The sequence below is a fragment of the Orussus abietinus genome, unplaced genomic scaffold (assembly GCF_000612105.2).
Source record: "Orussus abietinus isolate OABI.00-Male unplaced genomic scaffold, Oabi_2.0 scaffold17, whole genome shotgun sequence".
NCBI lineage: Eukaryota > Metazoa > Arthropoda > Insecta > Hymenoptera > Orussidae > Orussus > Orussus abietinus.
Genome location: NW_019395988.1, coordinates 204,638 through 218,115, shown reverse-complemented (window position 1 = coordinate 218,115; position 13,478 = coordinate 204,638). Strand labels below are relative to the sequence as shown.

The 13,478-nt window shown below is 43.1% G+C and overlaps 2 protein-coding genes and 2 long non-coding RNA genes across 11 annotated transcripts; 2 read left to right on the top strand and 2 right to left on the bottom strand.

The window, feature by feature from the left end:
* Position 1: 1 nt before the first annotated feature.
* On the bottom strand, positions 2-2,087 carry LOC111674299. The gene is made up of 3 exons (XR_002762345.1): positions 1,955-2,087; positions 1,658-1,782; positions 2-1,591 (listed from the first exon to the last, which is right to left on the bottom strand). It is a non-coding gene; the product is annotated as an uncharacterized LOC111674299 (long non-coding RNA).
* LOC105702370 lies at positions 1,995-11,760 on the top strand. 8 transcript variants are annotated; one of them, XR_001104285.2, is made up of 4 exons: positions 1,995-2,106; positions 3,075-5,028; positions 5,129-9,874; positions 9,944-11,760. It is a non-coding gene; the product is annotated as an uncharacterized LOC105702370 (long non-coding RNA). The 8 variants fall into 8 exon arrangements; XR_002762344.1 differs by having other exon boundaries at positions 3,075-6,938; positions 7,024-9,874; XR_002762343.1 differs by having other exon boundaries at positions 3,075-6,938; positions 7,002-9,874.
* Positions 2,113-2,876, top strand: LOC105702367. Its single transcript, XM_012429879.1, has one exon. It carries the CDS (start codon positions 2,461-2,463, stop codon positions 2,851-2,853), a length of 393 nt encoding a protein of 130 aa, XP_012285302.1. The 5' UTR covers positions 2,113-2,460; the 3' UTR covers positions 2,854-2,876.
* A 383-nt stretch (positions 11,761-12,143) lies between the features above and the next one.
* On the bottom strand, positions 12,144-13,431 carry LOC105702365 (39S ribosomal protein L11, mitochondrial). Its single transcript, XM_012429877.1, has 3 exons — positions 13,169-13,431; positions 12,772-12,961; positions 12,144-12,485 (listed from the first exon to the last, which is right to left on the bottom strand). The coding sequence occupies exons 1-3, from the start codon at positions 13,301-13,303 to the stop codon at positions 12,220-12,222; spliced, it is 591 nt and encodes a 196-aa protein (XP_012285300.1). The 5' UTR covers positions 13,304-13,431; the 3' UTR covers positions 12,144-12,219.
* Between the last annotated feature and the right edge of the window lie 47 nt (positions 13,432-13,478).

Here is a 13,478-nt window from a genome sequence, read left to right as displayed (position 1 = left end):
AATTGTTTTTATATCAATCGCAGTGTTACCCTACAGCTCTGAATATTTTATTTAGACATCTATAAACTTTAGTAAATAAATTCTAAAATGCTGGTAAAGACTGGTAATTTCGAAAAATGAGCACAAAAGGGGGCTCCGGGATTGAATAGAATAGGTCATAAATGTAGTCCCTGATGAATATAGGCTTCTCGAAATCGCATTTAGCTGAACCTGGAAGGTCAATCGATAAAGCCTAACGGTTCCGCCATTTCTTCGATACCCAGACCTTCGCACGGTCTCCTTTATTCCCCTTCTCTTCCTGCAGGCGTTCACGTTACATTATATCAAATCCAGTCGAGCTAATTTGCAAGCCGAAGACGTTACCAGCCGTTACATTATCCCGGCGCATAATAGAGACATCGTGGATGCTTTTTTCAGGGCCAGTTAACCACCCAGATATGTTTATACGCTTCGTATTGATTTTAAACCGCCATCTCTGGTTCCAGAACATTTTCTGGGATGCGCAATAAAGGCAATCGATACGGGGCACGGCCGACAAAGATACATCTAATTTCAATACGTACAATCATCTTGAAGCTAGAATGCTATTGAAAATATAAATTAACGTTATTGAACGATCGAAATTAATCAGAGGTCAGCTCGGTTTAATCCGGCTCGAGTATCAAGATCGTTCTCTTGTAACGTAGTTCAACGATTCGGGGTCGTGTCTTATCGCAATGTCAATGTTTCAAAGCATGACTCAATGACGTTTTGTCCTGTGAAACGCATCGAACGTTTCGGGTTTCCCTAAACTTTTGGAAAACAGTTTTAAAGATACATATCGAGCATCCGAAAGCAAGGTACCTCCCGCACGTATGAATTCGTTACAATTTACAGAAACGTGCCTGGGCGTCGTTAATTTACGTCCATAGCCTCACAGTTTAAACGACCGTCGATGTTTCTGGCGAGTTTCCCGAATTGTAAACGTTGTAAACCACCCAAAAATGCATCCGACGCCGAATTCCTCCTAACGGCTTCCTTGAAGTCGACGAGGAGAATACCTCGACGCGGCGTTGCCAAATCTCTTTCTCTTCGTCAGATTTTCTCCGAAGCCGTGCAAGTTAATTTCGTTAAAATCGCGATAATGTTACACGTTAAGGGAGTAAATTAAATATTTCAGACAGGGTAAAATGCTCTCTCATGGTTTAAAAGTATTTCTGTAAGGTAAAAGTGCCTTAATTATCGTCCAACTGGGAAAAATAGTACCTTCGGTAAATGGTACTGTGTCGAAGATATTTCCAGACTTTGACTCATTCCTTTGCGATCGGACGTCTTTTTGTTGTTAAAAGACAACGGATTAACGAAACTACAGTTGTACCTCTTTTTTAAGACATAAGACACATACACAGATACATTAATCGTGAAAATATCTCTCCTGTGTTATAAGTAGAAAGGAAATAGAGAGGGGTATTAATTACGCATCATTCTAACGAGCTCCCTAAATTCCAAGCGGTTAAAAATAGCCGATAGCGTTCATTCTGGTGAGATATATTCGTGTCCAGCTTCCAGATTATATCCGCTCCTACATTTCTCCTGCTAAATGGCGGTGTTTCTATCATCATAATAAAGAAAGTTAATAAATCCAACAAAACGTTCGCAAACGTCGATAGACACAAACCTCATGAAACTTGGCAACGTCGCGTTGCTCCACAATGGAAAGGACGGGTGACGCTAGTCGACGTCATGTAGGAAGGGACGACGCGGTGCCGCGTCACTCCTTACTACGCCGAGGAATCTTCCAGGCTAAAAAGCCACATTGCAAATATCACATTTAAGAAGCAAATATTAATCTCGGAATGAAGAGAAAAATTCGACATTGCCAATGGATGTAATAAGAATGCGGTAGGTTAATTAATCGAGGAATATTGGACGATCGAAGGAGGGACTACTTTCCATCGATCGCGCGGAGGGTTACCTTTAGGCGGCGCTCTGATGAGTATAAAAGGCAACGCCCAAAGCGCGAGGCTAGGCATTCCTAAAGCTTCCTTCGAACGGTGTAGGCTGTGTTTTTCTTGCGATTCGAAGAGACTCCCGTCCTCCACAGCAAGAATCACGAGTTAGATACAGGTTGGTGTACCCATTGATTATTGCTTTATTGTTAGGCAGTACGCAAGAAAAAAAAAAGGAAAGACGGAAGATATCGGAAGAGTGGAAACCCTGGACTTCGTATTCGAGGACGCCATTTGCATGAGTCATCGCTGAGAAGAGTTTTGGTACATATCCATTCCTATGTATTTGGACGGCGTGTCCAGGAGTCTTGGAGAAAAATTCGAGTACTGCGGATATTCGACCCTGACCTGAGTGAACCAGAGACGGAGCTGCATTTACAAGTTCCTTTGTTTCGACACTGTATACCGGAGGGTCGGACAAGGAGCTTAGTGGTTTTAATCGTGTACGCGTCGACCAAGCGGAACAAGCAGAATGGTAGCTATGCTGAGGCCACGGGAAATCGAGGTGGACGAGCCAAGTCATACCGAGAAATTGGCAAAGTGGATCAGCACGGTGCGTCAAAAGAAAGCTGTATGCATCAGAAACCGCAAACGAAACCTGAGGATGGAGGCGGTTCTGGCTCATGCCTTGTCGAAAGCTGAGTCGGAACTGAGAAACAAGCAGCTCTCGAGGATCAAGCGTTGGCAGCAGCTGAAGAGGAAGCTGTCGAAGGAGTTAGATTTTTATTCCAAAGACAGTAGCCATCGATCCAATGATTGCAAAGAAGGGTTGGACCCCTGGAGAGACTCGCTCTGTCCGGAGTTACACAGCTTTGATTCTTTCATGGCTAAGATTAACGAGATAAAAGTTCCGCTGCAGCGATGACGCGATGGCGAGAGGTTTATGGGAAATCAAGAAGGATGAGGAATCTTACAGCTTGGCGGCTGTAATGGGCTACTTCGGACATGACTCGAACACGAAGATACCATTGAACGGCGGCGGCGGCGGATGAAGAAAGAAGCCCCGAGATGCCGCGGCGCTTAGATGTACTGCAGGAACGGAAGATCCGGTATCCTAGTGTATATCTGGGTATTTTTTACTTGCAGTCTCACCGTTTGAGATGGCATTGGGATGGGCGAAGGGTGCAGCAGTTTCTGGTGGCCTCGGGGATACCTTGGGAACCAAGACCTCGTGCTCACGAGCCTGTATGCCTATCGTCGGTGTGGTTTGTAGACTGTATCGAAACCAAAGTTATCCTTTTCAAATAATTCCATTAAGTACCTTAGAAGCAGAGATTGAGACTATCGGATTAAATGTCGAGCTTGACGTCATTGGAAATATCCAAGATTAATTCGGACTTCATTTGGTTTATTTACGATAGAATACTTGTACCTGAATTTATTTACTATTTAAGTAAATACACTTTAAACTGTTGAAATTTAATTTGCTCAATGCCGGTTTGGGCTAACAATGGGTAACGTGTTACATTTATATTTCAGTCACGTATACTGTACTATTTACAATTATTTATGCAATTCGTATTGAATTTTTGTACCTATCAGAGATCACTTTATAGACGGAGAAGAAGAAAAGCTAAGAGGAAAGAATAAAGAATTATTTTTATAGAAAATAATCTACCCCGATACTTGAAATTTAATTCGTTAACTGTTAATACGGCAAGATTACGATTTCCGTGGCGCCAAGGTTGACGGTTGACTATTGTTGTATACGATGTGAACGAACATCATCTCAAAGGAAAAGTTGATATCTCAATTGGTTTGGAAGATATTTTTTTTTTTTCATTTTGGATGTAGTTGCGAGTGATCGACAACCATTTTTTTTTTGTAAGGAATTTTCTATAAAATTGCTTATATGTATTTTTTTTTGTATCTGTCATAGTTTGAGATATTGCGAGTCGAATTTCGAAGGAACGTGTATCTCGCACAGTGTTCAAGATATAAACAAAAAATGAAAATAGTTAATATCTCCCAAACTAATTGAGATATCAACTTTTCCTCTTAGATGTTTGCTCATATCATACGCAACCATAACCAACTGTCAAACCTTGGCGCCGCGGAAACCGTAGTATCCCCATTAATACCATAAATCCTTTTCAGTCGAACGTTCGTCCTAGAATCCTATCGTGAGCCGGAGACCCCAATGCGATAGATGCGCGAGCCATCTACTGCGAGGAGTGGCGTCATTGGCCCGTTTCATGCGCTGTAAGGTTGAAAATATTTCATATTCGGGGGCAAGGAGAGAAGGTCTGTTTCTAGAAGGCCATAAGAGGTGCAACCCTGGCTATGGCGTACGTTGGTCGCACAGGCATCGATCACTTCGCACACCTTTGCACCTCCTTTCCGCAAACGGGCCCGCTCGTCGTTAAGTCACCTTCCGCAAAGAAAGCCATGACACTGCTCGAAGAAGTATTCAGGCGGTGAGCTGATCGTTTTACTTGACCTCGCAGAAAAAGTGTGCTTCCTCAGGTCCGGAAGAATCCACGGGCCAAGCGGTATTTTCAAGGCCTCGCCCTCGAAGTTAACGGGAGCCCGTCTCTGTCCCTGGGTTCATCCCAAAATGACAACGCTCACCCAACACCGAAGCAGATTTTGAAACATTGGTTACGGAGCCACCCAAAGATCGTTCTCATCCCCCGATTGCTCTAGGAAATAGAATTCTCCAGGTATGGAGGTATTGCATGTCTCGCAAGAAAAATGATCAAAACGAGTAGCGTGTTCCGAGCTTGATGTACCGAACGCATCCGAACGGTGATACGATGGTGCATTTACAAGCACGACCTGGGAGTCATTTTTCAATGGAAAGAGGAAAACGACTACATGCGAATACATTAGACGTACGCTCGCTGCCTTCGGGCTCGGAATAACCGTGTTTTCACAGATGCATTCGAGAGAGAAAGAGAGAGGTGTTGCGTTTAACTGCACAAGGGGGAGAATGTCGAGGTGTCCACATGACCCTTCTCACGGTCGCGGCAATTAGACAGATACGCGCGAGCATTTCTTTTAGGTAGAAGAAAGCTGTTTGCCGGGACACCGAAGAGAGGTACGATTTACGTTAAAGGAAACGCTTCCTGAAGATTATTAGCGTTAATGTATCATGTACGAGGGGCTGGGGGGAAGTTGAAAAATTCTTTTCGCTTCAGCGTAGCGCAGAACCGGTGCCCATGGACCCTTGGCTTCTCCGATCGTAACGAAGTTAACTGGCCACGTGGCGAGGTGTCCTGGTATTAACGAATCTTTATCGGGGATGGGCGGGGCGTATGCAATAATTTTTTGAGCTCCAGGTAGAGCTACGGGCAGCCCCATTAACTAAAAGGACGGGCTGCGAAGACCCTACCGACGAGCTGTACGTCTTCGTTGACCCATTTCTCGTACCTAATCTAGAATCGTGTATCAGGTATCGAACTCCGAGAACTTCAGAGTCCTAGACCGGATGAATGGTGTTTGCGGGTTGTTCTGTTTTGCATCGCAGGAGATCCAGACCGACCCGTGCAACGTGTTAGTGCCCATACGCCGGAGAGAAAGGTCGTGGTGGGAAGGCGATACCTATTTTGCGAGAGCCAGGTACTCCGTTACGGGGAGGGGGGCACGCAATGGATATTGTTGTTTGAGCTTCAGGAACGTTTTGGCGTAACCGTGGAATGACGAGGGAATAACGAGAACGACGTTCCAAGCAGTAAGCTAACCGTAGACAGGAACAGGAGGAATAGGAAGACTCGTTGAGGTACACACTCGATCCAAAAGTCCAAAGCAGACGGTTACGTAGACCCCGGGATACATAGAATGGAGGCGCACGTATCCTTGCTGGTGCTTGTACGTACACGGGGAGGGGGGCACGCAATGGACGGTTATTTGAGCTTCAGGAATGTTGAGACTTTGTGGATAACGAGAGATCGAAGACCCAGGATACGAGTTCAGAAGTTGACGTAGACATTGTATCGGCGAGTGTTACTCGAGGGTCCGGACTAATTGTTATCGTACCCTGGAAGACGTGAGACGGAACTACGGTATCCAATTTCTACAATTTCTACCATTTCTACGTTGCCGGTGCTAATTTTGCAACGGCTCGTGGCATGCAATGGACATTGTTGTTTGAGCTTCAGGAATGTTTTGACGTGTTTAATGGAATGCTAGAGTGCAGCTACATAAATTACAAGTTCGATCGGTTGGGAAAGCAAATACGTGACAGTCCAATAGCTGACCCCAGCTTGTCGAAGGATCATTCATCATCGGTCGAGGTAAAAACGTTCATGGCATTTTCCGTCTTTTCGTATCCGTGGAGAGATAGTATCTACGATGTGGGGGGCCTCCGGGGAAGACAGCTCTCTTGCTTTGAGTCACAGGAATCCGAGTCAATGATTACGACCGAGAGCGGGAATATCGTCCTCCTTGAATGCGCAAGAAAAATGCAATATGTTGACCCGAGGTAACGGAAGACCCCACCGACAGACCGGAGCGAATTCTAATTTCATCCAATACTTGTCAACAATGTCATCATGGCAGATTGGGACAACGATTTTCTTTTGTACCGCAGACTGTACTGGAACGTGATACATAGCTGTTAGCATGCACGAACGGATCAATTAGCCGATCGAGAATGAACGAGGTACGGTTCTTTGTGTCAATTTTTTCCTTGTATTTCTACCGTGTAGATTTAGGGTATAGCACGAAACACAGGATTTCATTCTCACGCGGAGGAACCGGAGAGTATCCCGTTTAATAGAAATTCGAGGTATTGCGATTACTTTTTGGCAAATTGGTCGGCAATCCATGGGGAGGGTCGTTGAATTTTAAGCCGCAGGAAGAAAAATTAACGAACCGCTGAAGCAGAACGTCAATGAAAAGGAAGTAGAGTGAAATTGTATAGGAAGAGCGAATCGATGTAATTTCCCTTGAAACTTATTCCATGTAAAGGAGAAAAAGCGGCGATCACTTCGGGTTCGAAGTCTTCAGGTAACAGTGGAATCACACATTTCCGTATTCTGATGATTGGTATGATGAACCATTTTTTTTCAGTTTTGTCTTTATTTCAAAGTAGGGAGGAGAGTGAGAGAAAAGTAATTATTTTAGACAGCAAGCAAATTTGTGAATTTTTTTAAGATCTCGAAGAAAGCATCTTGACTGCTTACGGGAATTTAATTTTATCGCAAAGGTGAATGAATTCTATTCGTATTTTGTTGTTAGTTACAATCTCTAATGTCACCGATAAGAGGGAGTTGTGTAATTATTGTTTGCGATACAAATGAGAAGTTCCTTCGTGAGACTGTGGATAGTTAAAAATTTGGGTACAAGTATACTTAAGAACGATAAGTCGTAACAATGGCATCATACGAAGATTTGCAATGAGAGCGCAAGAAAAGATTACTTTCCGCTACAAGAAAAGGATATTCACTAGTAGAGAAGATTATTGTCGAGTACTACGAGTTCTCGCGATGGAAGTACTATACGTCGTACAAGAAACTTCATTATAAAAACACCTGGGAAACGAATAGTCTACCGAAGATTTATATATCCGAAGATCTGCAAGTAACAAATTTTACTCTCCACGTCGTAGTGCCAGGTAACGAAGCCTAGAGAAGACCCTCCGCATTACATCCAATCTCTATATCTTTAACTACTAATCTTTTTCCTTATTTAAATGGGCTATGCACATACATTTTCGTTTGCTCCTTTGCCAAGTATTTAATCTCTGTACGGCGTATTCTGTTAATTGCTACTTTCTTTCCTTCACGACCTGTGAAATCACTGTATTCTAGATTGAGCTTCACGTAAGATTCGTTTTAACTCCTTGCGCAAGTTGAGCTCCAAGAATAGTTGGTCGATATGGCTGGGACTTTGATAACAGGGAATCGAGCTAGCCGCTTAGAAGAATGAGCCGCAACCCTCCATTATTATATGAGAAAAAAGAGAGAGAGAGGACTGCTTTTGTGCACTATTATGGAATGAGTTCTATTTATATTCGTATATCGGTGCTTAGTGTGTGGACCATTGCGCTATAATTTGTGCAGTTTCAGTTTTGGTTTCAAATTACGTATAGTGTGATGACATTGTGCACCAAGAGAGTATCAAGACACGTAGTTCGCGCTGTGAGTTTTTATGCAAAAACGAACGTTTCCCTAGCCAATTGTGAATGTACGGAATGTTACGAGCAAGAGGGAATGAGTATCCGCAAGATTGCTGTATATTCGTGGCGCGCTACGTGGTGAGTTCACTTAAAAAAAGAAAAATCATAACTGTGAGGCGAATCGATAACTCGTCTCACGATTCACGTTTGGGCCAAGAAGCAATATCTGTCGAGCAAATTTGGCAAAGCTTGTAACATTTTATAAGATTGGACTTTTTGTGCCGAGCGATGACAGGACACCATTTTTATATTCGTGGGATTATTAATAAATGCACGTTGGGGCGGGGGTGTGGGGGGGCACTAATTTTCTTTCCGTAGTTTGAAGGTATATTCCAAGCATGCCGAGACATAGATCGTTTGAGACGAAAGAAAGCCCACCTTGTCGAGCTAGTCCGCAAGTCTTTGGAATTACGGCTTCTTCTGGAACACGTCTTGAAAATGATTTTACTCGACACCAATGATTTCTCAAGCACCGATCAAGTTCATTGGCATGCTGGACTCTCTCCGATCGCAAGGTCGAGGTGTGCTACTCGAAAGTTTACGGTGCAGCTTTCTGTGAGCCTGCTTTACGCTAACTCCTCTCGACTCGGAATGCATTCTCAGCCTAGGTGTTTCCAACAAGAAGTTACTTTTCTTCTTCTACTTCTTCTTCTTGTTCTTTTTCTTCTTCTCGAGAAAATTAATGCGGTAACGTGCGCGATCGCTAGGACATGTTCTCAAGATTCGACGGTACTTGAAAACCAAGCTGTGGAGACGAAGCTTCGCAACCCGAGTTGCACATCGAAGAAAACCTGGCACGGTTTAAGCGAGCCGTGATCCTCTGTAGGACCGGAAAGGAAATTTATTATTGCAGATGCAGTTGCTTTAGAATAGGAAAGCTATTTTTTGTCGCCACTAGTACGCTATTCGAAGATTGAGCGAAAAGTAGTCTCGCCGGTACAAGCATCTTGAAACTCGTAAATATTTGGAAGCGATGCAAAAATACGAAGACGAAGAGCACGAGGTTCTTTTCCAGTAGCGAAGTAATCTGCCTGGTCGATTAATTGCGACGTCAAGTTTGTGGTCGAGAAAGTAACGAATGACAAAGACCCCCCCTGGGAAATCGGCAACAGCGATAGAATGTGAGTGGCAACGCCTTTTGTTCCCTTTCCTTTGCTGTAAGATTGTTTTTAGAATACGCTTTCCTGCGCACGAGAGCCGTTAGACTTTAGGGAAAACCTATAAAGAAGAGGTCAAAGAGGAAAGCACGCATCCGCGAAGGTTCCCGTTGCCGACGTGACTCGTTCCATGCCAATCCGCGGAGTCTGCATGCGCTCAATGTTCATTGGATTCCTGGTCGGATCTCGTCTTGGAGTATTGCTGCGACTCTTTTGGATATTCGTGCGAGGTCAACATCCAAGGAAGGCTTCATTTGGCATCAACCCTTGGAAAGATGCTCTTTGGAGTCCAGCTTTTCGTGCAGCCGATCTTCAGGATCCTGGGGAGAGTGGACTTCAGAGACGCAGCCAGGGATTGACCTAGGAAGATCTTCTGAAGATGGTCTCTTATCCGGGGTTCTTCTGGGTCGGACGAGAAATCCATTGGCGCGGTTGCGAGGGTATTCGTCGATGGAGTTGGCGGTCTTCCGAAGAGTCTTCTACTTCTCAAATTCTATGTCAAAGACGCGAGATTCACTGGGGGGATAGCTTTCATTTTGGAGGACGTTCCTACGAAACTAGTTCGCCATTCCGAAGCTTGATACGAGCGCTCTTTTTAGATCAAAAAGGTTTGTATAACTCGGAATCCAAGTAAGAGGACTAAATGCAAGAAGATTTAACGCATGTGATTTTTTTAGGAATCTGCATCGAAGATCCGCGACATTCAGTTCAGAAGATTAAGGGGAGATTTAAAAAAATTCATGTTTGAATTTCATAACAAATTGTAGGTATTGGAAGATAAGCCAAGACTGACGCTGACACAGGTTCCATATGACATTTTGAGATTGAAAGCTTACATTCGTACCCAGTTTAAAAAAAGGAAAATGATACATTAAAAAAAAAGGCTATTGATACAGTTAAAAAAAAAGAAATGAGTAAAAATTAAAAAAGGAAAAAATTTACTTAAAAAGGGGAAAAAAAATATTTAAACAGTCTACGAATGAAGCTAGAAGAATAGGGTTTAAGATGCGACAGATGAAAATAACTTCTTATTGCCGAAGAACGAAGGTGAATCTTCACAAATTGCAAAGAAAAATTTGTATACAAACTCGATAACGAATTATTTACTGAATACGCGAACGGAGAAAAGAAAAAACTGAGAATTAATCTTGATGGACGGCGGCGAGGGATCGACCTTGAATAACATTAAGAAGACCCAAGTGACGGCGGCGAGGGACCATTCCTGGTGGACGGCGGCGAGGGACCATTCCTGATGGACGGCAGCGTGGGACCATTCCCGGTGGACGGCGGCGTGGGACCATTCCCGGTGGACGGCGGCGTGGGACCATTCCTGATGGACGGCGGCGAGGGACCTACCATTGACTCGGATGATGGTGTCGTCAACCTGGTGACACGGCGGGGACGTCCGATACGGACAAACTCCGTGACAACGGTGAACAGGACCGGTGGCATCGATATCTTTCCACGGTACGTGGTACCGACGGAATCAACTATACCAATGTTCCGGTTTAGAGGATTTGGACGTCAAGTTTATCACTTTAAAGGACGACATCGTGACACTTTCTCGAGCTTCGTACTACTGAACTTGAGCGGACCACTCTGGAAGATCGAGAGTAGAGAATTATATCTACGGATGCATCGAAAGCATTCTACGTAGAAGCAAAGATCTATCGTGATGACGTAAACCATTTTTGGAGCAACTTTATCTTTTCGATGCAAGTTTGGACATCCCCGAGCACTAAACGATGGTGCACGTTGGAAACAACGGCATTTATGTGAATTGACAACAGCAGCCTAAAAAATGGTACTAGGGCAGTCGGTGCGCGATCTCTGCTAATATGCAATGAGTTCGATTAACGTTATACCATTCGGGGGACTCCAAAGTGATACTTGTTTGGACGACACCATCCAGAGATGATCACGATGCAACGTAAACTAGAACTAATGCACTTAATTTCTTGGATGGAATTCAAAAAATGATGGAAACATCTACGATATCGAACTTGCATTGACGGCGGCGTGGGACTTCATGGGATTTGGAAAGATTTCTTCGGACTGCGGCGTGGGACTTCGTGGGATTTCGAAAAGTTTCGGGACTACATCGTGGGACATCGTGGGCTACATCGCGGGACTTCGCGGGACTTCGCGGGACTTCGCGGGACTTTACGGGACTTTACGGGACTTCGCGGGACTTCGGGGAAGGCAGCTAATGTACTTCATTGAGGAGCATCATTTAAATTAGTCTAGTCAAATTCAACAAGCAATACTTTACGACCTTAGAACTTAAAAGTATTGAGATTAGAACGGACTGAAATTATTTCAGGGTATATAAGAAACCTAAGAAAAAATGCAGTTATTGATATAACCCATATATTATTTAAGTTATGCAATTAAGATATTTCTGTTGTAACGAATGTGGATAAAATCGTTTTTATATATTATGGAAAATGTTATATAAAATGATATTAAGAAAAATATAGGTATTGAAATTGAATGATTTATGATTTAATGTCGTTCGCTCGCGGTGACCGAGGGGGGAGGCAGACAAGATCGGCGCGAGCCGCTTCTACGGCAGGTCCGCCTGCCCCGGGGACTACGACCTTATTGGTCGAAAGTCGAAGGTCCATCTGCGCGCTCCAAATTCTTACGTAAGTCCAGTTTTTCACAGGGGAACCCGCGATAAGGATTAAGGTAGTTCGAGACATCCGCCATTAATGTTAGGGAAATTCGTCTAAATTGATTAGGGGGAATTTGCGTCGCGCACAACTGCACATTTTTGTGAAAAATATGGGACGCCGAATATTGTAGCGCAAACCACGTTGCAAATTCTAGAAAAATCTTTAGAATGAATTAATACCGGTCAAAGTCGACGAGTGGTAGCTATTAGCGATACGTATGTATTTTATTTCTTACGATACTGTACAATCTAGGGCATACTTAGCTATGATCGACATTAATTTGACCGCAACATTTTAGCTTGTTTCTTTTCTTCGAGTTCTTTCTGTTGTTCGGCTATGATTTGCTCTCGCTCCTTCAAGAATTCCGTATATTCGTCCATGTTCAAGTTGCGAACAACTTCTATACCACAAGAACGTGCAATCCCAACTATCATTTGACAAATTTGTTGTAAACTCATTAGAGCCAAAGGGGGATCTTGCGATTTAATTTTAGCTATTTCGTAAACGTGCTTTAGGGTTACCTTTCCAGCTATTTCTCTCTCTGTAATACAGAAAATAATGAATTAAATATTTAAGTCCGAAGTATTAAAAATTAATCGCTATGATGAATTAAATATTACACACATGCGAGAAATTTGAATTCTTTAACCAGGGATGACGAATTGACTTGCCATTGGAAAATTCTTTCTTCGGTGCTCCAAACAAATTAACTCATCATAGAATTAAAAACTATACGTGAAACGGATTCAGAATGTATTTTCATTAAGCTAGCTACCCCTAGATTAAGAGATTAATGAATGCAAAACATCGGTAAATGGAGTACATACGTGGATACATAGCTCCTTTCTGAATCCCTGCAGCTTGTTTTAAGAAGAATGTGACCGGAGGCTGGTGAATGACTAGCTGATGGCTTCTATCAGAATTTACCTTAACTCGACATGGTAACGGAATCCCTTCCTTTATATCTTTGGTCTTCTCGTTGAAATCCTTACAAAAGTTAGCTATGTTTATGTTCCTCTAAACAAAAATAAAAATGAACTTTATTCAAATTGACAGGATTAACGAATAGTCATTCAAATATTTCTCTACAATGACCCGATGCATAGCAAATTTTAAAGGATAATTGAAATTGATTTTGTAACCGCAAGTCAAAGCTAACTCGAGATTTCTTATTAATGCTCTGGATATTCTGAGATTATTAAAAAAAAGAATGATCTTCCTAACCTGTCCGAGCATCGGTCCCAATGGTGGACTCGGTGCTGCCAATCCCGCCGGTATATTTGTGCGAAGCGGAGATGCGTGCTCCACCTTTGGTATCATCTTTTTAAATCCTTTCATTTTTCCCGCCGCTTTCGACATTTTTTATAGTATGTAAACTTAACTCCGTTAAATAGAATTTATCGAGTTTACCGAAGTAATATAAATTAGACCGTTTTACCATCCCCCATGCCGGCGTTAACAGCTGTTAAATACAGACGACAGCTTTGAACATAGAGTAATCTAGAGTGCCATGTCCTTACGTTTCTCAGCTGCC